The 23,948-nt window shown below is 36.3% G+C and overlaps 1 protein-coding gene across 1 annotated transcript; it reads left to right on the top strand.

The window, feature by feature from the left end:
- Positions 1 to 5,643: 5,643 nt before the first annotated feature.
- On the top strand, positions 5,644 to 22,846 carry LOC136754697 (uncharacterized). The gene is made up of 13 exons (XM_066710751.1): positions 5,644 to 5,834; positions 6,971 to 7,037; positions 7,823 to 7,896; positions 8,396 to 8,426; positions 8,678 to 8,718; positions 12,015 to 12,039; positions 12,675 to 12,739; positions 14,621 to 14,711; positions 15,309 to 16,693; positions 17,864 to 17,900; positions 18,398 to 18,458; positions 19,254 to 19,352; positions 20,859 to 22,846. Exons 1-13 carry the CDS (start codon positions 5,754 to 5,756, stop codon positions 20,893 to 20,895), a joined length of 2,094 nt encoding a protein of 697 aa, XP_066566848.1. The 5' UTR covers positions 5,644 to 5,753; the 3' UTR covers positions 20,896 to 22,846.
- Positions 22,847 to 23,948: the final 1,102 nt, after the last annotated feature.

Raw genomic sequence — 23,948 nt, forward strand, 5'->3', positions numbered from 1 at the left:
GGACAGTAGTTAGAGAACCAATGGAAAATTGTGATCACAATATGGTTAGCTTTGAGGCATTCTTTCAAAAAACAAGGTCCAAGTCTAAAACAATGGTCTACAATTTTAGAAAAGCAAACCTTGAAGGTATGAGACGGCACTTAGAAGAGGTAGACTGGAGCACACTGGATACAGAGGTAGTTGAAAATGAATGGGTATATTTTAAGAATATACTACTTGAGGCTCAGGAGCAATTTGTACCAAAACTTAGCAAATTGAGGAACAAAAAACACTGGCCAAAATGGTTTAATAGAGGTATGCAAAAAAATATAAAGAGGAAGAAAATGTTGTATAGCGCATACAAAATGGATGGTGATGAAAAAAAATACATAGAATATGTTGAGCTGCAAAGAGATCTTAAGAAAGGGATCAGGAAAGCAAAGAGGGAAATAGAAAGAAACATAGCTCTTGGAGCTAAAACCAATGCAAAGAGCTTTTTTCAATATTACAACAGCAAGCGGTCAATAAAGGAGGAGGTGAAACAGATAAAGGGCAAAAATGGAGGTATCTTGGAAAACGAACAAGATGTGGCAAATATTCTAAATGAGAATTTCACAGAGGTTTTTACAAAAGAAAAAACAGATAACATGCCACAGGTTGACAATCAGTCCAGTCAAACCCTAAGAGAGATCAGGATAAATGAGGAGGAGGTACTAAAGGGACTAGCAGAATTAAAAACAAACAAATCACCTGTGCCAGATGGGATATTTCCAACAGTACTTAAAGAAACGAGGGAAATTATTTATAGGCCGCTAACTCAAATATTCCAAATGACACTTAGAACAGGGGATGTGCCAACTGACTGGAAGACAGCAAATGTCATACCAATCCACAAGAAAGGGGAGCCAGGAAATTACAGACCAATCAGTCTCACCTGCATCACCTGTAAAATGTTGGAAAAAATTATTAGACAGAAAATAGAGGAGCATCTTAATGAAAACCATATTCTTGGAGATAGTCAACATGGGTTTAGACGAGGCAGATCATGTCTTACTAATTTATTATAATTTTTTGAACATGCAACTGCAGCTGTGGATCATGTGAAAGCATATGATATGATATACTTAGATTTTCAAAAAGCTTTTGATAAGGTTCCACACCAAAGGCTGATCATCAAATTGGAAGCTGTAGGCATTCAGGGTAATGTAAGTAGATGGATTATGAACTGGTTGATGTAAGGAAACAGAGGGTGTCAATTAGAGGAGTCGCTTCTAACTGGAGTGAGGTTGTTAGTGGAGTTCCACAGGGATCAGTACTAGGGCCTTTGCTTTTTATAATCTATATTAATGATCTGGACTCTGGGATAGTTAGCAAACTTGTCAAATTTGCAGATTATACTAAAATAGGTGGCTCAGCAGATACAATCTCGGCAGCACAGGCTATTCAGAGGGACTTAGATAACATTCAGTTGTGGGCCGACACCTGACAAATGAAATTCAATGTGGACAAGTGCAAGGTAATACATGCAGGTAACAAAAATATCCACTATAATTACACTATGGGAGGTACAGATCTAGATGAAGTAACACATGAGAAAGACCTAGGAGTCTATGTGGACTCCTCACTTTCTCCATCCAAGCAATGTGAGGAAGCAATAAAAAAGGCAAACAGGATGTTAGGGTATATTGTCAAAAGTGTAGAATTTAAAACAAGGACAGTAATGTTCAGACTGTACAATGCACTAGTTAGAGCTCATCTGGATACTGTGTACAGTTCTGGGCTCCACACTTCAAGAAAGATATCAATGCTCTAGAGGCAGTTCAGAGGAGCGCAACCAGACTTATTCCAGGTCTGAAGGGAATGTCCTACTGAGAGACTGAGGGAACTGAACCTTTTCACCCTGGAACAGAGGAGACTACATGGGGACTTGATTCAAGTCTTCAAAATCATGAAAGGCATCGACCCCATCAAACCAGAGGAGCTTTTCCAGATCAGCAGGGACACACACATCCGGGGACACAAATGGAAATTGGGCTTCAAGGCATTCAAAACGGAAAACAGGAGACACTTCTTCACACAGAGAGGCATCACAATCTGGAATAAACTACCCAGCGATGTGGTTGAAGCTGAAAGTTTGGGAACATTTAAAAATAGTCTGGATAGGATCCTTGGATCACTTAGATATTAATGAACACCAAACGAGCACGATGGGTCGAATGGCCCCCTCTCGTTTGTAAACTTTCTTATGTTCTTTCTTATTAGAAGGCAGAGTTGATGCAGCACAATACATTACAGTCCTGAGCAATCATCTGCCTCCCACGATGCAGTATTTCTTCCGTGCTGGGAGAGGTGTCTTCCAGGATGACAAAAAAAAGTTTGTTACCTTGAATATCTGCGTCTAATTGTTTTAGATACAGTATGAGGAAAATATGTGTGAATATCCTTCCTGGTGCTCAAGAAAGATGTCTGTTTTCCCCCCATCTTGGATCTGTGGTCACTGAACCTCCACCTGCAGGTGATGAATGCTCCATCACCCAGGTGATTCGACCCAGTGATTGGATCTGAAAGATGCTTACTTTATCCAGGTCAGAGGAAGTTTCTTCGCTTCGCTTTCCAAGGCAGGGTATCCAAGTTCTGTGTCCTCCTGTTAGGCCTCTTTCTTTCACCTTGCACTTTTTCGAAGTGCAGGTTTCAGGACATGAGGGTCTTCAGTTATCTGGATGACTGGCTGCTGTGTGCCAGTTGAGGGAGCAAGTGATGGCTCATACAGGGCTGGTCCTTGCACATCTCCAGGGGTTGAGCCTCAATGTCAACCAGGAGAAGAGCTGTTTGAGTAGAGTCAACAGATACTTTTTCTGGGGCTGTGTCTGGACTCTTTGTCCATGACAGTGTCCATCACCGCTGTTCAGATTGCTGCGTTCTCAGTTCAGGCTTGGGAGCAGGGTTACTGTATGGGGTGTCTCAAAGGCTCCTGGGCTTGTTAGCAGAGGCCTCCCAGGCCTTACCACTATGTCTTCTGCAACTTGGTTGAATAAGTTGGCATTACATCCACGCCCTGCAAATGGTTCACCTTCCAGGACTGGAGAATACAGCCGCCTTCTCCAGTTCCATTCTTGATAATATTATATATGATAATATTAGTCTTAGAGACTTGAGTCATGTTCCATACACATGCACTTTTTAAGGCAGGCCTCTTCAACTGTTGGACTGCAGTCCAAATCAGGCCCATAAGGGACAGCAAAGTACCTTTGTTTTGATAGTCTTTCAGGCGACCATTAGTGGAGGAGATAAATTCAAACTAAAATACATGTTTTATTTATGGTAATTACACTGGCATAATGGCTAAAACAAAAAAAACAAAAAACATCAACAGCCTGGTGACTCCTGATATCCTGCCAGGTAGGGGCAGTGACTGTAGGTATTTTACAGAGACTAAGAGACTCGCTATCACATCGTGATGCATTCATGTGCCCCAAGGAATTCAATGCATTTTTGGAATAAGAAAGAAGGACAGTCACAACTCAACAGCTGTGAGTATATGATGTATACTGTACTGTATTTATTTTAGTTAATTTGCTCTGAAATATAAAACTAGACTATTTTAGATATTCAAATGACAAATGTAATGTATGGACAGTGTATTTTTTGTATTTGTTTATGCTCTATTGTTTTAAAATTACATTCATTTACTAGCTTTAATGAGGGTCATTATGCCGTATGAGCAATACAAGTGCTTAACACTACTAAATTAATAGTAATAATGATACTGTGTGCACTGTCTTTTGATAGTACAACAATTATGTTAAAGTGTTCTGTTAAAGTAGTATTCTTATGGCAAAATGATGTAACTATACTAACATTACTTCATATAGCCTAATAAGTATTATGTTGCTTTAAAATAATAAAATAATAAAATGTTTCTGGCCTGCCTACTCTTAACTTTTTTGACAATGTGGCCCCCTAGAAAATGAAGATCCTTCTATTTAAGGTGTTTAAAATAGTTAATTGTCACTATAAGGGTAATTTCTAAACATTTTGTTACAAAAATGTGATCCTCTTCTTACTCCAAATTAGCTTCAGGTCTGCAAATTTCCCAAAAGCTTTGAAAATACCCCCATACATGTAGTTTATAAGTATGACTACAGTCATAAAATAGTGTCATTTTTCTAAGGTCAAGGTGTGATACCAGACAGATAGGATACAGCTGAGAAAGAGAGAAATGACAATAAGAAATGATAACAAAATAAAACGGTGCGAGGTGCCCAAAGAACAGGCAAAGAAGCAGAAAAAAAGAAATAGAGAGGAGATTTCAGACAGTGAATCATGTCCTTCTGAGGCACAATTAGTGTCATTATCTTGCCACCTCTTTGCCACACACACAATAGCAGCAGTGTGGAGGAGTAGTTAAGGCTCTAGACGCCTCAATAGAGGGTTGTGGGTTCAATCACACACAGGGAACACTGCAGTCGTGCCATTGAGCAAGGTACTTTACCTACACTGCTCCTGAACACTTCAACTGTAACGAATTATATGTAAAAAAAGAATGATATTGTAGCACCGTCTCCGGTCCAATTAGCATATTGGGACAGATGCATGCCGGGAGGACCCACGCCTTGGACTTAATGGTGGATCTGAAGGGGGAATTGTCTGTGTTGACTCATGTCTGAATAAAGATGAATGAAAAAAAAAAAAGCATTTCCTGCTAATTAAAAGCAGTGTGTTCCTTTGCTTTGAAACTTAGGCTTTTACAATATATTGTAACAAGCCGCCCTCGATATGGGCAACCTTAATATGTGTATCCATCTCCAGTATTAATAGACAATTATAAGATAAGATAATGCAACCTCTTACTTGTTGCTAAGTGTTATAACCATTCTTTCACTTGCAGGAATTGAAGCCCCTGGCTGACTTACATGTAAATTATATCACAATGCGCTGACGCGAGCAGCTCAGCGAATGCCTTGATGCCCATGCGTAGAAAGCTTCGTTAAATGCATGAATTTTAACATAAGATATATGATCCACATTGGTCTCGAATTACGACCATTCTCTTGTCGTTATATATGTATGTTACAGCACTGTGGCTGTACTATCTTTCTTGCCACAATACTAAATAGCACATAACAGCTGCTTATTGATGGTTTTCCAACTTGAATACTACTAAATATATATAGAGATTGATAATAAAATATTTACAAATACACATAATTCGAATACAAATTTAAATAAAGTAATACAACCAAACGAATATTAATTGTTTACCTCTCTATTTCACATTTCTATGAATTTGTTCTACAAAGAGAATATACTACTCAGCCAACACAACTTAAATGAAAACGCTATAATATAAATAATTTGAGAACTCTGCATTTGTACATAAAAATATGTTTATTTGAATACCACTTCCTTCTCCAGTATTTCAATGCCCATTGCAATATGCGATCGCTCCCAATTTCAATATCTGTAATTGCAATATCTATACGACCAAAAGCAATCGATTCCCGTCGATGTAAATGATTTATATCACAGCACCGATAGGATGGATCAAAGCAGACCTGTGGAGATCAGTCTGTCACAACCCACTTCCGGAATCATGTACTGTTTTGTCGCGTCTGGATGACATCAGAGGAAGAGCCCCAATCCAACCATCCAATCACGTTTGGCGTTTGTCTGTGAACTACTTTTTGAATAGCAGAGCATTTGAGAGCTCGATAAGTAATTACAGTGCAGTATAGATTTTACATATACCGATTGGTGTAAAATAGCCATATATTATGGACGTAGATATTTTCACCAAACAAATGATGGAGAATGATAGTATTTATAAGAACTCCCTGGAACGGATTTTTGACAAGGTGAGATTGTATCCAAAACGTCTAGATTTGCAATTACTAATCGGTTTTGAGTTGATATTTTGAAGGGTGTGTGTTGTCAGTGGGTTTCAGTTTCTTTGTAACCGCCACGTCTTTACAAAAACAACATACGGTTATCATGTGGATACTATCTTTTTCTTCAACGATTCAAAGAGAGGGCACATGTCAACACGATGAGGTGTAATATTGAACAGATAAGGCTGCTCAAGCTAATACCTCCTTTCAGTGGAGTCGGAGCTCCTGGTTTAACTACCAGACAAGCCTAGCAGCAGCAGTGACGTTTAATTTGCAAAACAGTCTGGTGTAAACGCTTTAACACTGTGTCTCTCCGCTCAAACCACACATATGCCATTATTTTGATGTTTTCAAAACATGGTTACAGTGTCTATAGCCTATATATAGAGAGAGACTATATATAACAAATATAATGTATATAAATATAAATGTATGTTGTGCAATTCATTACTCATTACTACAGAACAACTGTTACCCTCAATCTTTTAGTTAACCCCTAACTATTAACACAATGTATAGTTTAACATAATAGGCCATACAGAGAAAACCTTCCACTGTGCTGTACTTCTTTCAGTGGTTTACACATATCATGCTATGCATGCTGGCAACATTATGTAATTTAATAATATGATTTTTATTGATCTCAAACTGCTTAATTTATCACAATGTACTTTAAGTATTTTGTTTGCCACGGTGTACACTAATTGTAACATTTTGCTGTATCTGAATTGTATTTACCAGTTCAATTTTCAATGTACACATATTATTTATTGTTATTGGCAACTCTATATTTAGAAAAGATTAATAGTTTGACATTGAGGATAAAGTAATGCTGATCTACAATAAAATGTCACTCTGATTTCCCATGCTGGCACGAATGATTAAGAATCAGACTATCAGAGATAGTACGTTTAGAAGAAGAAAAAAAACCTTTATTTTGTAACCCTCTATGATACAGCATATACGTGTTTGTGTGGACAGGCTCAGTTCAGTGCTGCAGTTTGTGTATGAGTTTCTGATCTGCAACCACATTTTTTATTTCTTTAAAAAACTATTTTGCTCATTGTTTTTTTCCCCCCTCTTGTTTGTTGTCTGTTTTCCAGTATACTAAGATGGAAGATACAGGTGTAATAGTGTGTTTAAATACCATGACGTGTAAAACACCACAAGGTAAAACTGCACTATACATCTTTGCCTTTTGAAAGTTAATAATTTGAGGTCATAGTCAAGTCAGAGACACACTCACTATCATATGGCCAGGCCCTGATCTTTGAGTTGTGTAGTTGAACACTCCTGAAAGTCTAGGGCCATGGTTGTGATCCTTGGTCCTGTAAACCTCTGTCTGAAGTCCCCCCCCCACCCATCAGAATAGCTGGACATTTGGAAAATTATAATTATTTAATTGGACTAACTTAACTATTACAGGAATGTAGACAGTTAATACAGGGATTTGTTAAGATAGAGTTAAACATGGTGTTTCAAGCATCAGGGTTAAAATTGTTTCAGGTCCCTGATTTTAGCAGCGAGAAAGGGGAGTGTTCAGAAATGTGTAGGCAAGATAGACATGTTTTAATTTATTAATAATTAAACATGGAGTCCCAGAATTTGATCAAGCAATCAAGCACTACATAATACCTAGATTATTTTTTGTTAATAAATATGTTTTCAAGAAATACTTCATCCGATTGTAAAGACAGGATCTGCAAACCTGGTTCTGGGGAGATTTAAAACAAAATATCACTGATTTATTTTTATGTACCCAAACAACATCTCAAACTTACAGTCTATGAACTGGAAGGAGTGCAACAGAGTACTTATCTCAGTGTCAAAGGTAAACAAATCTCAACTTGTCTCAAGGACCAGGGTTGCTGGACCCCTGTACTAAGGAAAATTAAATTGTGTTTTTAATGTGTAATATTTTGGTTGTGGTGGTTTTGTTCTCTCAATTTACAAAGGCATCCTGCGTTGGAATGGAGATTTACACAGTACATCAGAAAACTGCAAGACCCAAGAAATGGACACTTGGAAGGTAGGGATCTTTCCCAAATAAGCTGGTTTCATTTCCAGTCGTAGAACATTGAGGACAGTAAATCCAATTGAAGGGCCTGTGTGTGAGCAAGCTGCCTGATTTATACATGCTAACTGTGCTTGGGATTGCTTTAAAAATGTTTTAAGACAGGGTTCTCCAGCCCTGGTTTTGGAAGAGATGTATTTTGACAAATATTCACTGTTGAACTTAAGCATTTGGCTTTTCATACCTGACATGATTATTCCACTACACAAAAGTAAGTATAATCAAAATCTTGAGGTGGGAAGGTCAGATCTGAGTTGAAGAACTTAACACAATGGTCCTCCCACAGTGTTTTCCAGGTGGTTTAAAAATTTGGCCTCTAGTATCTCAGTTGCGTGCGTCTCTTTACACTTTTTTTAAAAGATGTACTGTATGATGTCAACTTGTTCCTGTCATAGCCCATACAGAATATTATATTTCTTATTAGCCCTGTTTCTCTCTCCCTCTCTCTACATAGGATTGGGACCATACAGGTGACTTAATACAAGGTATGATGAATAGTAAAACTGCCTTTTTTAAAGGTTCTTGTTCTTGTAATGTCATGGTAGAAACTATGGCTGTAGTCAAGTTGAGGACTATTTTGAGATGCCTTTTGTATGGTGAAGAAATTCTGTATCTGATTCTCTTTTGTTTTATTCTCTTTATTTCTTCCTGACCATTCTTTCCTTTTCTTCCCCTCATGATTTTTTTATCCATTGTTTTCTTCTTTCTCTCCCTTTAATACATTTCATTTTCTCAGAAGCTCCACAATCCCCAGAGGATAGTAAAGTGAACACACATGTAAGTTAGTTTCATATAATTTTGTTTTTGTTTTTCTTTTTGCATTTGTTCTCCATCCAATGTTGAAAGCCAAATCAGATATCAATATTGTGTGTGAAATCTGTACTTTGAGTGTTGTCAGACTTATACCGTTAGATTAATGCCTGGCTGCATTATATACCTAGCCAGTGGTTACCACAGGGGAAGAGCTCTCAGATTTTGGGCAGACATTTCCAGCAGCAGCACACAAGCTGCCTGTAAGCAGTGTACCACATCTGCAAGAATAAGCAGCATACATGTACAAGGTTGTAAAATGTTGTCATCACTCTGGCTTTGTGTTTTTTCTTGACTTGGCTTTGTATTCTGTATTTAAATTATCTTTAGCATCACTGTAGACACACAGGGTACACTAATCTAAGCAATAATTAAAAATAAAAAAGCGTTAAAAAGCAAACGTGTGCAACACTATTCACCTGCTGTAATGTACATGGGTATAACTTACTATGCACAACCTTCCAGTTATCTTGGGACCACAATCAAAAACACAATTGAAGAGTAGACTGACATTTAATATCACAAAAACTGAATATCTGCTTTCTCTGAGTTACTCATCAGGGCATCACTGAAATATTAAAACCTATTTGAAATTGATTTTAATAGTGTGACTGGATTTTTCATGGCATAGGTGCATTGCAAACAAACTGTTAAAATCTTCAGTGAAGTTCCAAAAATAATTTCTAAAGACCATGCAAGAAAAAGAACATGTATAAAATATGTTATAATAATTACATTTGTAAAAAAATATATATATTGAAATGGCTCTCCACAACAAGTTAGTCCTTTGGATCTGAAAAACAATAAATTCGATTCCAGGGTTTGATGCTAACTTAAATCAGAAATTGCTAAACATTGACCATATGGAAGAGAAAATGGCAGTGGAATGTCTTTTAATTTTGGATTACAATGGATAAATATTTCTCAAGTGACCATGAAATCCTAACAAATAGGTGTCAGGTGTTGTCTTTCTAAATATTTGACCGTTTTCACACAGCAAAGTTAATCCATGAAAGAAGATCAACCTAATCAACTGATTTGCAATCAATAGCACAATACAGTGAACTCCATGTTCCTTGTGAACTACTTTAATATCTTTTTGCTTTGCATTGTATTTTTATACTGTACAACTTAAATGTTATTACATTTCCTGATTTTAGTATTTTTCTTCTCTTAAAAAAAAGGTAAAACTATTCTGTTGACAAGTTATATACAAGTTCCCAATTAACATTCAAATTTATTAACAATGTAATACAATTGAATAAAACATGATTAAATAAGTGTCAGTAACCATGTACATCACTTCGCTTTGTTAGCGTATTGTGTTAATGCTCATAATTTGTAGTAATAAATTGACTAAGATGAGGTACCACAGTGAGATGATTGTTCATTAAGTGTCTATAAAGGAAACTAAATAACCGATTATAAAAATGATTGAGATTGGTTACAAATGTCAGAGCCTCTTAAACACAATTAAATTTGTTAACAATATTTAGAACTGCCTAAACTCATGAAAGCTTAATTCAAAACTCACTGTTCCTCAAGCTATAATGTCCCTGCAGAAACATGTCAGTTCTGGGAAAGAAGAAAAAAAAGAAAAAAAATACTTTTTTTCTAAATTCTGTGAAATAAGGAATTTGTGTTTCAAAGAGAGCTGATGTGAAAGTGACATTTAATAATTTGTTAGTTAGCGATCAATTTAAATGTAGTGAATATGGATAGAATAATTTTAATTGAATTTTCTGTCAAAATTCTAGAGTGCAGAAATGCAAATGTGTAAACGTGTAGTTGTATTTTCGTCAGCATGCACACAATTTTGACAGTGAATTCCCTCCATAGATTAACATTACCTATTTACCCTGGCAGTCAATTGAAAAACAACTTCCGTGCCAAGGTGCCTGGTCATATTCCACAATGATCTTTGCACTCCTTCCAGTTCATAGACTGTAAATTTGAGATGTTGTTTGAGTTGCACCGATACTACTCGTTAGTAATTGTATTGGGCCGATACCACCCCTTAAGTACTGGTACATGGTATCGGCACCTTTATTAGATTTTCTCGAGGATGAGTACAAATGCCTATAGATGACGTTTTAATTTAGCGCATAAACTGCCTGCTGTTAATTAGCCTACAGTAATTTTAGCCTACATAGCCTAGCCTACATGTAGCTAGCAAGTGTTAACTGCGCACCTGAAATCATGTCTGCTGTTGGGAAGTTTTGTTTTTTTACTTGTCAATGATGAAAGCAAAAACTGCTAACTGCAATCTGTGTGATGGAAACATTTCGAGGGGAGGTATAAATTCAAAAGTTTTTAACACCTAGGTAATTTGATTAAATATGTAAAGAGTCACCATCCAGAGGATCACAATATGTTTTTTGACATGAATGCTGATGCTGAACAGAGCAAAGCTAACCTGGCTAGACAGCAGGCATATCAGTAGTCTCTGTATAGGCTTGAAAAACTGTCTCAGGACGGTTCAAAGGCAAAGAGAATTACAGAGAAAATAACATTATTTATTGCTCTTGACGACCAACCTCAGTTGTAGAGAACGGAAGGTCTCAGCACACATACATGAGCTGCTGCGGGGCATTACTGATGTGAGTTTCACCACTTATATCTTGAGTTTGGATGTGTGCAGAACCAAACATCCAGAGTCATAAACTATTGTTACAAACACTGAGTTTAAGTTTAAGTTTAAGTTGTTACGCACACCAAGTTTAGGTAATATTAAGATGAATGTTTAGTGGATTCCTGAAACCGTGGCCCCCTTGACATTGGTTCAAACCTATAAGGTTTTGCGTGGGCAAAAGCCTTGGAAAGCTTGTTTTCCAATAAACTTTCCTCAGATTCATCAGAGGATTATACTGAATCAGAATCTGGTTCAGAATTAGCATGATCTACATTCTTAGCAATTATGAATTGTACAATTGCCAGGATTTTACAGTACTTTCTCTGCAACTTTCTGGGCTGATTATTTGTATGAATTGCTAATTAATGAAGCCAAGCAAGACTATGTGTGTGTGTGTGTGTGTCAGTCAAATAAAAAAAAAAAAACAGTATATAATAAGAACACCAATAAGCCCCCTGCATTTTAGGGTTTACTTTACTAATTATAATTAATATATGACAACTGAATAAGAATTTACAGGCAGATACCGATAAGAAAATAAAAACTGACAAATTCAAGCATTAACAATAAATGTGCTCTGGTAATCTATATCTAATCTAATCTTGACTTTCACACTCTCCATCTTTTCCAGGCTTCATCTTGTGAAGAAAATGAAGGTAATAGATTTTTCAAGTCACAGTCCTAAAATGTTTAGACTAGAAATGTAATATTGAGTGAGAAGAGACAGTGATATTACAGGCTAACTTAAGGGTTTTTGTAACTGCATAATTCAGAAGTTAAAAATACAATTTATTCATACATGAAATGTTTTTTAGTGCCCACATGTTGTTGTGGAATTCAGGAATTATTTTAAAAGCAAAAAGATATGCAAGTTTTCTTGCAGAAATGTGCATAGGCAAGGCAGTCCTATACTGTATTGTAGTGTCGGGGGGTGGGGTGGGGGGGATTGATCTCGTATTGTCGGGCACAGTGCGCTTGTGGATGGGGTTTAGCCGTGGTAAACGAGAGCAGCAGGCAGGAACATGTTCACTTGTGCTTTTCATTTTGCTTTTTTTATTTTTTATTTTTAAATATATATTTTTTGGTTCACGTATATGTCTGGCCTGTAAAGCGCTGCAGGAAACCCTGATATGTAATCATGAAATAAGCGGCAAATCGGGAATTTGAGGTGTCACATTACTATATTAGAAACCTGTACTTCATTAATTTGAACCTAAGCTATATCTAATGAATGTACAGTGTTATTTTTAGTAAATGTTTCCATTTGTCTTTTTAAAAAATGTTTATTTAGACCTCAGTGGAGATGGATCATCATTATACCTTAATGATGGACTTGATAGTACTAGAACTATACAGGTATGCTGATTTATTTTCTTCTTAAATAACAATGAATTCCTCACCTAAATGTTTATCTTTACATATACTGAAAATGTAACACAGGACAGAGATATACATACTTTTTTTATATAGCTTAATAGCTGGTCATAGAAGCAAAAGTGAAGATAATTCTGCTCACGTGTGGAAGATGGAAGTAATACAAATGTTATTATCAGTGTGTGCAGAATGTGATATTCAACAGTTAATGAGTATTTTGCTGAATATCTGTATTGTAAAAAATTGTAAGCAGTTTACGGAAATAATGAAAAAGGCATACATTAATAATGCCCATCTTTATACAAACCAAGAAGAACAACCCTACAGATTTAGAGAAGATAATGTACTAATTCCTGCTATAGCAGGAAACGTACGGCTGATGAAATCTTCCCCCTGTGCTTCCAAAAATGTGCAGTATATGGCATGTGTAGGGCTCATACAGTTCCTACAAGAACACTGGAAACCATAATAACAACAACCATAAATATTTACATGAAGAGAATATTAAGGCTAGATCCCGACCAATACAGGTTTTTTGGGTCCGATACTGATACCGATAATTGGGAAGCTAAATTTCCCGATTACTGATATATCTGCCGATATATATATATATATATATATATATAATCATATATTTTTTTTTTGCATGCAAAACAGACATTTTCTAGCATGGATCCCTCAAATCTCTCTCTTTGAGGCAGGCAGGATTTGTAAATTTTACATAATAAACTTAACATAAATTTTCATCATAAATAACAACCACAAATCAAACGTTCTAAAAATAAATGAAATAAATTAGAATAAGGGAGAATAAAGGAAAAAATATAAAAATATGAATGTCTTGTACATTAGAACAAAGAACGTGAGTAATCTCACACACAAATACAAAAATGTGCATGTTCTATATAGCTGTATATTTGTATTGCTGTTAATTGTAGTGATTGAACTAACTATTAATTGCAAAATAAACAATGCATGAATGAAGTATAATGCTGATGGTTTGGTTTAAAGCGTATTTCCACAGTTTTGTTTATTTAGCGAGAGTTCACAGTATATCGACTCTTACTCAAATGCAGCACAGCTTTCAAAATCACTTTCTATTGGTTATGAGGGTTTTAGAAAACACGTTTATTGGTTTATGAGCCCTGTGTTTCTCGGTGTGAGTTTGTTTCACCGGCACACACTACTGAGCGCCGGTGAAACAAACATGAGAAACAAACATGAGAAACAAACATGAGAATCACTGGAAGTCAGAAGCTTCCACCGGAAACTAAAGCACCATAACTATGTTAAAAAAATAATGGTAATTAATTATAATAACCTGTAAAACCAAACCTATATTTATTTATTGTCTGAAATATGACGAAGGATTTTTTGGTAATTTGAAAAAGTATTTAGCTAAAAGTTTGAGAGAATATATCAGTGTATTATTGGTGGAATTTCTGTAAAAGGCCAATATCGTCCGATAACATCAGTGCTCCGATATATCTGTCGGTCCCTAATTAAGATATTTAATTTAATGAAATTGTGATTTTTCTACTTGCTAATTACTAATTAAAATATACATATAGCAGATACACACAGCTGTAAGTCTCCTATTTGCATTAAGTAAAAAATTATTAGAAAAAACAAGGGATTTTCACTTTTTTATGACAATGCAGAAACACATTATAGACAAAACAATATGTGATGTCTTAATTTGAAATACAAAAATATATATAATTATTAATTGATTTCTTATGTAATTTTCTTAATGTATTTATAAATTAAAAAAAAATTAAACATCAACATGTATGGAAATTAGGCCATTCATTCAGAGGTTTCAATTTGTATACTTGGCTTTGTTTTCCATTTGTCCTGAAGGATGATTCAATGGAGAATTCTGCCAAAAGGTCTGACACAGATGCAGGTTCCATGGAGACCAGCATATACACCAGCAGAGACACCTCTTTAAGTAAGTTGATTAGAATCCTGCTCTTATGTGTTCAGAGCTGGTACGCAGTGATTGAAGAGTGGAAGATGGCAGCCTCTCTGGCTGAGGTGTCAGGTAGATCAGTGTAGTTGGTGATTTTTGAGTGTTTTATTTCCTGGTGAAATTGGTGCAGTCTTCCTATTTTAGTGCTCCTAACATAACCCAATGAGGAGAATTATTATGGAAGGGAACTTATGACAGTTTGATGATATTTCTGTTCACTACCATAGAGAAAAATATATTTTTGTGAATATCATTCTTTATAAAGCCATTTAAGGAGGTGTAGCAGTGTGCAGTAATGTTTAGGGCTCTGGGCTCTGGATTAAATCCCAGGTGGGGGACACTGCTGTTGTACCCTTTAGCAAGGTACTGTAACTTGATTGCTCTAGTAAAAACCCAGCTGGATAAATGGGTAACTGTATGTCTGCTAAGAAATATAATAATGATAAAAATAATAAAAGCATGCCAGACACAACTTAGAGAGGGGACAGAGGAGGAAGTAGTGCTGGCCTGGAAAGCCCTATTAAAAATAAAAAATAAACAGCTAAACAATCTTTGTTTTATTGTATACATTTTCAGGTGATTCATCTCAGCCTTTGTTTCCCAAATGTGAAATCTTTGATATTGAGGGCAATTCCAGCTCCAGCACAGGGGTGACCTTCACCATACCAGAGGAGGATTCAGAAGGGGATCAGAGCCTAAGCAACAATGGCTCCACACTGATCGAACTGTATCCCCAGATGCTGACGCAGATGGGAAACGTGTTGCGCCGGCAAGCTACAACAGAGGCAGCGTCCAGTGTGCTTAAGCACTATCGCAAGCGTAACCGGTACAAGTACAACACCATGGCCAAATCCACTGTGAACCATATCCGGAAACGGGAAAACTCCCAGGGGAGCAGTGGCACTGGATTGCCACTTGTGGAACGATCTAAATCGAGCTGTTCATTTTCTCTGATGGCTTCATCATCAATCTCCAGGTCTCCTCAGTCAAACCCCAGATTTCTCTCTGAAACCTATGTTGTTAGTCCTAAAGCTTGTCACTCAAGAGGGCATTTCCTTGTAGCGACACAGAACCCTTTCAGAAAGGAATCGCCTAGACAGGAGCTGCTGCTGTCCTGTCTGCCGTCTCCTGTCCGAGGCAAAATCCAGACACCTTCTGTGATGCGTAAATTGCCAAGATGGGACTCTTGTCCAGCCTTGCCAAACTCCATGCCAGTAGGGGTTGGATTTACTCCAGGATCATCTCCTGCCCCATGTAGAACCATCGGCAGGATTAGACTACCTTCCATTAATGCCCTGTCACCCAAAAAGCAATTTGAGTCATCTTCTTTGGGCAGACAGCAATCTCCTTCAAGTTTGACCCCAACGCGACGCCCGCCATCTGAGTTTGTGATGACTTCTCCATTCACAGGAGTGGGAGTCCATTTGATGACGAAACCAAGGAATCCTCTGCTTCAGAGGAGACATTCCTTCTCTGGGTTCCAGCAGAGCATTAAGAAAGAGACCAACCGGGAATTTGAGAAGCTCTTTCAGAAAGTAGTCCTCGGTAATGATTCTGCTTCACCCAATGCAACCACATCCAGAAGAGTGACAGAGATTTGCTTGCTGAACTCCTCTCCCTGCTCCTCACCAAGGATGGAGAAACGATCTGGTGCCTTCAACAAATACCACTCTCCACCAATGAAAAAGTTCCGTGGGTTGTCTGACTACTCTAGTTCCAGGAGCCCATCGAAATGTAATCTAGGTCTTCACTGTGATGTCCAGCAGAAGAGTGAGTTGAGAGGTTCACCCACTATCTCCAGAACCGGCAAGTGCAACCCTCAAAAGGGATTCCATTCCAGTCCTGTGATTAAACTGGCCTACAGTTCCCCCCTACAGAAGCCCAATTCAGCCTTCCAGACTTCTCAAGCAAATTTGCAACTATTTTTTCAACCTGAATATTCACAAGTGGAATTGTCCCAGGTATGTAAATGTATTTTCTCTTTCAATTCATAAATATCTTATCTGCTCCACTGATGCAAAGGGTGTTTGTATGGCGCCTGCCATTAAAGCATCCACACTGCCAGGAAGAAATGCTACCAATGCATTAGATCTGGATCAGAAATGGCAGTGAAAACATGCCTATTGTTTTACCTGTAATCGTGAGGAATTAAGGGGGGAGTAGGTTTTTGAGATGCATAGTTAAGCCCAGAAGAGGGGGTGCTTAACTACATCTCCACAGGGGATTCAAGATCGGAAACCGGCACACGTGGCAGCGATTCCCATTCTGTTGGTGAATATTTGCATGGTGAATAAGAGCCAAGGTTTCATCTACATCTGGAGATTTTTTCAGTTTTGTTTTTGAAAGTTTGTGTCTGCTTCATTTCACTTAACATCAGATTACTATAGAATGTAGTATTTTTTAAATTTGGTATTAAAACTTTACTAAGAAAAAGCCAAATACATCAATGTAAGGACCATTACCATGTTTAAAATGTTAAAACATGTCTAATGAGCATTTTGAAAATATATAATTTAACATCTTTCTCAACTCTCCGGGAACAGGGTTGGCCACCACTGCAATATAACACCTGTAGACCTTTTTGAGCCAACCAGCCTCCTCTAATCTGAGTGCACTAAAAAATGCCAAATAACTGCCTTTCCACTTGTCCCTTGTCCCCACCTGTTTTAGGATTTGAAAAGCACTAATTGGATTGAAATCACAGAATCATTAGTTCAATAAAAGATCTCCGTTGGAACAAATAATATCAGGAGACCCTGAGATCTCCAGTACCAGGTTTAGGTAACCACTGCTTTAGCCAGTAAATAAATTGGCACTTGCAAGTTAGTTTGGTTCAAAATTATGAAGTGGTTTCATATGTGCCTTTCATCCATCTAACAGATTTAAAGTATTTTCAAGTCTGTGAAGCCGAGATGAGTTTTTAGTATCATGATACAAATCGTACCTTGTCTTGTGTATCGTTTCATCGTCTTGGTCTGTTGTCTTGCACCTAGTGAGATGTGTTCATTGGAGCTCTGAAAGTAATTTGAGTGTAGCATGCACTAGAGTATGTACCCGAATCTTGCCAATTAGACAAACTGCTGATCACTTACAATTGGTTTAGACATGATAACTTTTTTTTACACCTTCAGAGAGATGGAAAACGCACGTTTCTGCTTGGTGTTGAAGGTAAGTCAATTATAGATGTAATGGATTCTGATTGTGGCCTTAGTGGCATACTATGAGAACTAGGGCCTCTTATCTCTTAACAAATTGTTAAAAAAATACATTTATTGTAACCTCCTCCAAGATAATACTTTGTTTAGCTAAACAAAGCTAAACATTGTATTCTGTAGACATATGTCCACAAAAACAAAACGTATGACATTTGTGGTTATTGTGTACATATTGTACTATATTGTGATTAGTATACTAATATTTTACCCTTGGTGTCTTGACATACACAGGTAGAGTGCTACACAATTAAGCATATCTTAGAGGTTGTCACTAATACTATTAGTAGTAGTAGTAATTAGTAATAGAAAGCTGACCCTCACATTAATTTGCAACTGCCAAATAAAAAGGCCTGCATCTATATTGTTTGATGAAGACTAATTCAGCCTAGCTCAAACTGTTAAGATTCCAGCCAACTGAAGTTTTTAATGGCTTCTTTTGTTTCTTCACAGGAAACTCACCCCATAAATCATCACATTCTTTAGATGGTTTCTCCTCAACTGGATCTCCCAGGTATCCTAGAATAGCATAAGAATTTCAGATATTGCAAGGAACATCTCGCATACAACCATCACATAACCTCCCTGACCAAAGTACGAGAGTAAAATGGTGTCGACAGAATTTGCACCATCTGTAACTCGTATTTTTCAATTTTTAACATTTACTAAATAAAAAAGTATCATACCTAGTTTGTGATTTTTTTCAGTCTTTAAAACAACGGCATAACATTTCTGTAAATAATGCTATTATTTTTAAAATGTTGCTTCACTGTTTTTACATTATGCTTTTGTGGAGTATGTCTATAATACACCTACAGCATAATAATAATTAAAATAATAATTTAAGAATAATAAATCTGTACATTGTTAGATTTCCCCACTGTACAGCTGTTTGTGTGCACTGGTGGAAACGCTCAATATTACATTTTTTTATTAATTTATAACCCAACATTCAGTAGAGACCTGACATAAATTTACCATAACTGCAAGGAGGCTCTGCATCTGTTGGAGGTAGGCAATTTGAGGCTCTGCAATTAACAGAATTGTTATGGTATCTGACTTTTCCACATATCTTGCTTTCTTCCAGTCCACCGTGCCTTGGACAGTCTTTCACTCTATGATCTAATTTATCATAGTCTGAGTGTAGGCTCTTTTATCAACTACCTTCTAATATCTGTCCATTAAAAATAACTGAATTGACATCGCAGAGCATGCTCTTCAATACTCAATTATTTAAATTGATTTTTATTTTCTAAGTCACCTAGTGTCCTTTTAAAGGTTGCTCCTTGTTTCTCCCCACTGTTCTCAGGTCTTTTAAAGCAGATGTCACTGGCATCCAATATCAATCCCAACCATCTCCTTCAACACAGACTCACAGATTTAACAGTCCCAGAGGCTTTATGAAAAGGTATCTTGTTTTCTAAACCAATTTATCAACTAATCTATTGTCTGAGCTGTTGCTTGTCCCCCACTTTCATTGCTTCTTCCAGATTATGAGCACTAGTTTAACTATTTCAGTCTTCAGATAGCTCTAAATAATCCTCACATTAATAATTCTAATGGTTCATTCAACAATTCTATTATTACACCAGTATTAAATAAACTAAGTTATTGGTTATGCATATAGAGATGCTCATCTGAAGGGAGACTATTTAATTCCAAGCTTACTGTACTTACGGGGTGCCTAATATGTGGTTATATATATAAAACCCTTGTATTTAGTCACTCTTCGTTTTGCTGTTTTGACTGGTCAAGTTAATTTGGTACCCTTAACTTTGGGGTCTTCAGTGTATTTGTACTTTATTTTGCTGTAAAATAATAATACGAATAATCATTTCAACATACTCAAATTATGATAATTCTACTAGTCATTAGAGTCAACCAAAAGTATGCGTGGTAAACATACTAGTTATAATAAATGTGTAGAATGTTCTTAATAGTGGTAATTATACATAGTCTTTGCAAAATTTAACCAGTAAAACAAACCATTCTGTTTAGTTTTCATATCCTTATACTTGGGAGTTTGCATGTTCTCTCCGTGTCCGCGTGGGTTTACTCCGGGCAATCCGGTTTCCTCCCACTGTCCAAAGACATGCCAGTTATGTTAATATATTAAATTAAAGCGGTTTCGAAAATGGATGGATGGATACTTATACTTTTAAATACATTTACTTGTCAAGTTCTCCAAATTATTTAATTTGATTGATATTCTGTATATCATTTTCCAAAAAATTTGCATTATATGTCAATTTATTTATTTTGAATTCATTGTTTGCATTTGAACAAAGATATACTAATCAAATTGTTTGCCAGCCGTCCCTTAATAAAGCAAACCTAATTGCAATACATCCCATCACAGCACCAGCCCTTTACAGTGTGGCTCCATAGTGCCAGTAGTTTCAACGCTGGCCCTTTATGCTGCAGCCCCTTCACTGCTCTATATTATAGTGTGTCACCTTACCAAGCTAACAAGATTACATCATATGATGCTTTCAATACCCAAAAATGACAGATTAATGTTTATTTTGTATTTGTTATGATTTAGTCATTACTGGTGTGTAGTGATGGGTACTAAGTATTAGTATAGTATAATACAGTATATTACGTGTTTTGGTATGGGTCTCAAGATTTGCTAAATAAAGGGCACACTGATATTATGGATTTTACAGTGTACATGTATACATTGTTTTTCAGTTTTACTACATATATTGGTATAATTTGAAAACTACTACCTGAAAACATATTCTCCAAAACACATCCAGCCTTTTGGAACCCACAGGTCATACCTAGACATATACTTTACCAACACAGGCTAATAATAATAAAACACATTGGGATATTTTCCAAAAATGTTCCACCAAATTCTTCACACTGCTTTTTGAGGCGTTGTGATTATTTCCCTCCTATCTTACAGGGTTTCCAGACAGCTGACCTACAGTGCACAACAGTGAGTCAATTGACATACAGGAAGCTGGTTTCTATTTCCATTGTCATATGGTATAAACCAGAGGCAATAGACCTTGATCCTGGAAGCTACAGTGTCATTTTGATGTCCTTCCAATATTTATCTCGGTGGAATAAAATAATACAAATAAAAAATGTAACCAGTTTGAGATTTAATGTAATCTATAGCAGTTGTACACAGCTCTGGTCCTGGAGGACAGCAGTCCAGTAGGTTTGATAAGTCTCTCCTCATCAACACCTTAAGAACGATTATTTTATTTGATCCACTTTAGTCAAGATTGTTGAATTTGCCGGTTAAGGGTTCTGATGGAATGAAAAGCTGAAGACACTGCAGCCTCCCACTGATTTGAGACCAATATGGACTCTTCAGGAACAAGGTTGGAGACCACTGATGTAAATCTTGTAAAATAAAAATGTTTGATAAATCAGGAATAGTTTTAAAAGGAAATGTTTCACTAAAGGTTAAAATGCATCCAACTTTCTCAAGTGGTTCTTTGATTTTAAGGAAGGAGATGATATATACATGATATTTTTTGTTTGTAATAAATATTAGAAAATGTTTACATTTATGTTTTAGAAATGCTTTTCACAAAGTTACTATTTTAGATGTTAGATGTAGATAAATCGCAGACTAACTTAAACTAAAGATAACTGCACTAAATATATACAAATATAAACCATCCCACTGTGCTGTTTCTGAATGTATTCAGCCACTGTATAATAATTGTATGCTTCAAAACATCTGATTAATGTCACACTGCCAATGCCCCAAATGTCGTCTTCACTTGTTCCAGCGCATGCCCAGTGCAGCACTGTATAAACAATTTGTCTGTGTGAGAGGAATTGTGATGGGTGTGCCTGTTTTCATGCTCCCATACAATAATGTGAGTGTGTATATCTATAGATATAGAGGTATATGGTGCTTGAAGTCTTTGCTTAGCAATTATAACATTTTTACTTTACATTTAATATATGAAATATATTGATGTCTGTAACTCATGCTTTGTTTTCCCTTTAATATGTTCCCAGGTTGGGGATAAACCTTGCTTGACAAAAATGTAATTAACTGTTTCTGGTTTTGCATTTCCATAAATGTGTGTCTGTGTTTGTAGATGTCGATATATATGGAGATTGTTGTCTTAAATGATTGGAAATGATTGTTTTCCCCACTACATCCACAGGAAGGATGGACCATCTTTGTTTCACAGTGAAATTTGTGTTTTATCACCATGCTGCTGTGGTCATGCCCAAATCCTCTTTCCTAACTAAGAAGAAGCATTGAGAAGTTTAATTTGTAACTTGATAGTGTGCCATAATGCAGATATTTTGGGGAATCAAATGATTATGCATTAACCAAATACATTCAGAATGGTAAGGTGGGGTGTATGTACAGATATCCCTTTTCATAGAATATACATGTTACTATTTAAGCAGAATTCCTCATATACAATTACATTTGTTTAAAATAATAAAATTAAACCAAAATATAATACAGGCTATTGATTTGTAATAAATGTACAAAACATGCAATTTACAGTTTGAGTTACTGAACTTTTGCGCTGACATTTCATGTTGCTTCCTGCTCTCTGATTTTATAAACTCAGTCAGTAAAGCGAGCAATAAAAGCTTTTTTGATATTCTGTGTTGTTTAATGGTAAATCTTGAAATGGTTTTGCCTTTGTTTTTTCAAAAATAATTGGCCTAATTAAAATATTTTAAATAAGAATCTCAGTATACATTTTTTTTTTTTTTTTTACTTTGTCTTAGAAAATTAAAGATATTTTACATATGTGTTCAGTGTTCTGTATTTTACATGTAAGTTCCTTTTAAAATGCAAGGTGCGCTTTGGTTTCCCTTTAATGTGTTCTCTGGTTGGGGGATGACCCATGCTTGACCTTTTGTAAACTTGTAATACATTTATTTTTGTTCTTTAGCAAAGTCTTTTGTCATTATTTGAGCAATTCTCATTTGTGTTAAGTATTTCTTATCACAAATATTTGGCACACAACTTATATATAATTGTTTTTGCAGTTCAGGTGTATCAAGAGTGATCTGAGTCCAATGTTTCCAGTGCCCCCCTCCTTCCTGTCCATCCACAGACACTGGTAATGTGAGCCAGACCTGCATGTGTGGAACCAAGTGTGATAGGGGAGGATGCCGGCCATAAGAGAGGAACCATGGGGGGAATGAGAGGGTACAAGATCAGCATCTTCTTTGGTCTGAGTCCAACAGCCAGGGAATGCCCCAATGAGTAAAATGATCGATAATGACCAGGCAATGTAATTTGTCATGGCATTTGGGTAGGGGACCTGTGGGATGAATGTGAGGGTTATTCTTTGTTGCTGGCTATAAAGGTAGTTATATTTCATTTTTCTATATCAACACAGTTACAGTTAGGTCCATAAATATTTGGACAGTGACACAATTGTCATCATTTTGGCTCTGTACACCACCACAATGGACTTGAAAGGAAACACATTTATTCTAAGTCTAATGTAACAATACCTAAATTGTGAATCTATGTATTAAGCCCTTTGCATGTTTTCTATTGTCCCTGGATACAATACTGAATGCTTTAAGTATGCAGCTAATCATGTTTTATTTTCCCTTGCTTTATCATATAGTGATTTGGACTTATTGTGTGAATGAACAGTCTGTTTTCTCAAATTCTCTGCTCCATTAACCTTCAGTAGCTATAGTGCATATGTAGCCTAAAAGCAATAATGGGAATTGCTGTGCTGTCAGCTTTTTTACATATACTATTGTTATTAGAACAACTAATCATAACATTAATAGTAATGACATAATCATATTCTTACAGTTTTATTTAATACTGTCGTATTCATGGCAGCATGAATAGTTTGCACTGCAAGCCCTCTGCATCCTAGACAGATGGACGTAGCCTACTCTTTTACTATCTCTGTCCAACGGAACACCCCATGTAAACCCCTGTTTATTATACAATATCCTTTATAACACAACATCTCTTTTCAGCACATTATGTAATATTTAAACAAACCCTGCCATTAATTTATTATCA

This window comes from Amia ocellicauda, chromosome 8 (assembly GCF_036373705.1).
Source record: "Amia ocellicauda isolate fAmiCal2 chromosome 8, fAmiCal2.hap1, whole genome shotgun sequence".
In the NCBI taxonomy this organism is placed as follows: Eukaryota; Metazoa; Chordata; class Actinopteri; order Amiiformes; family Amiidae; genus Amia; species Amia ocellicauda.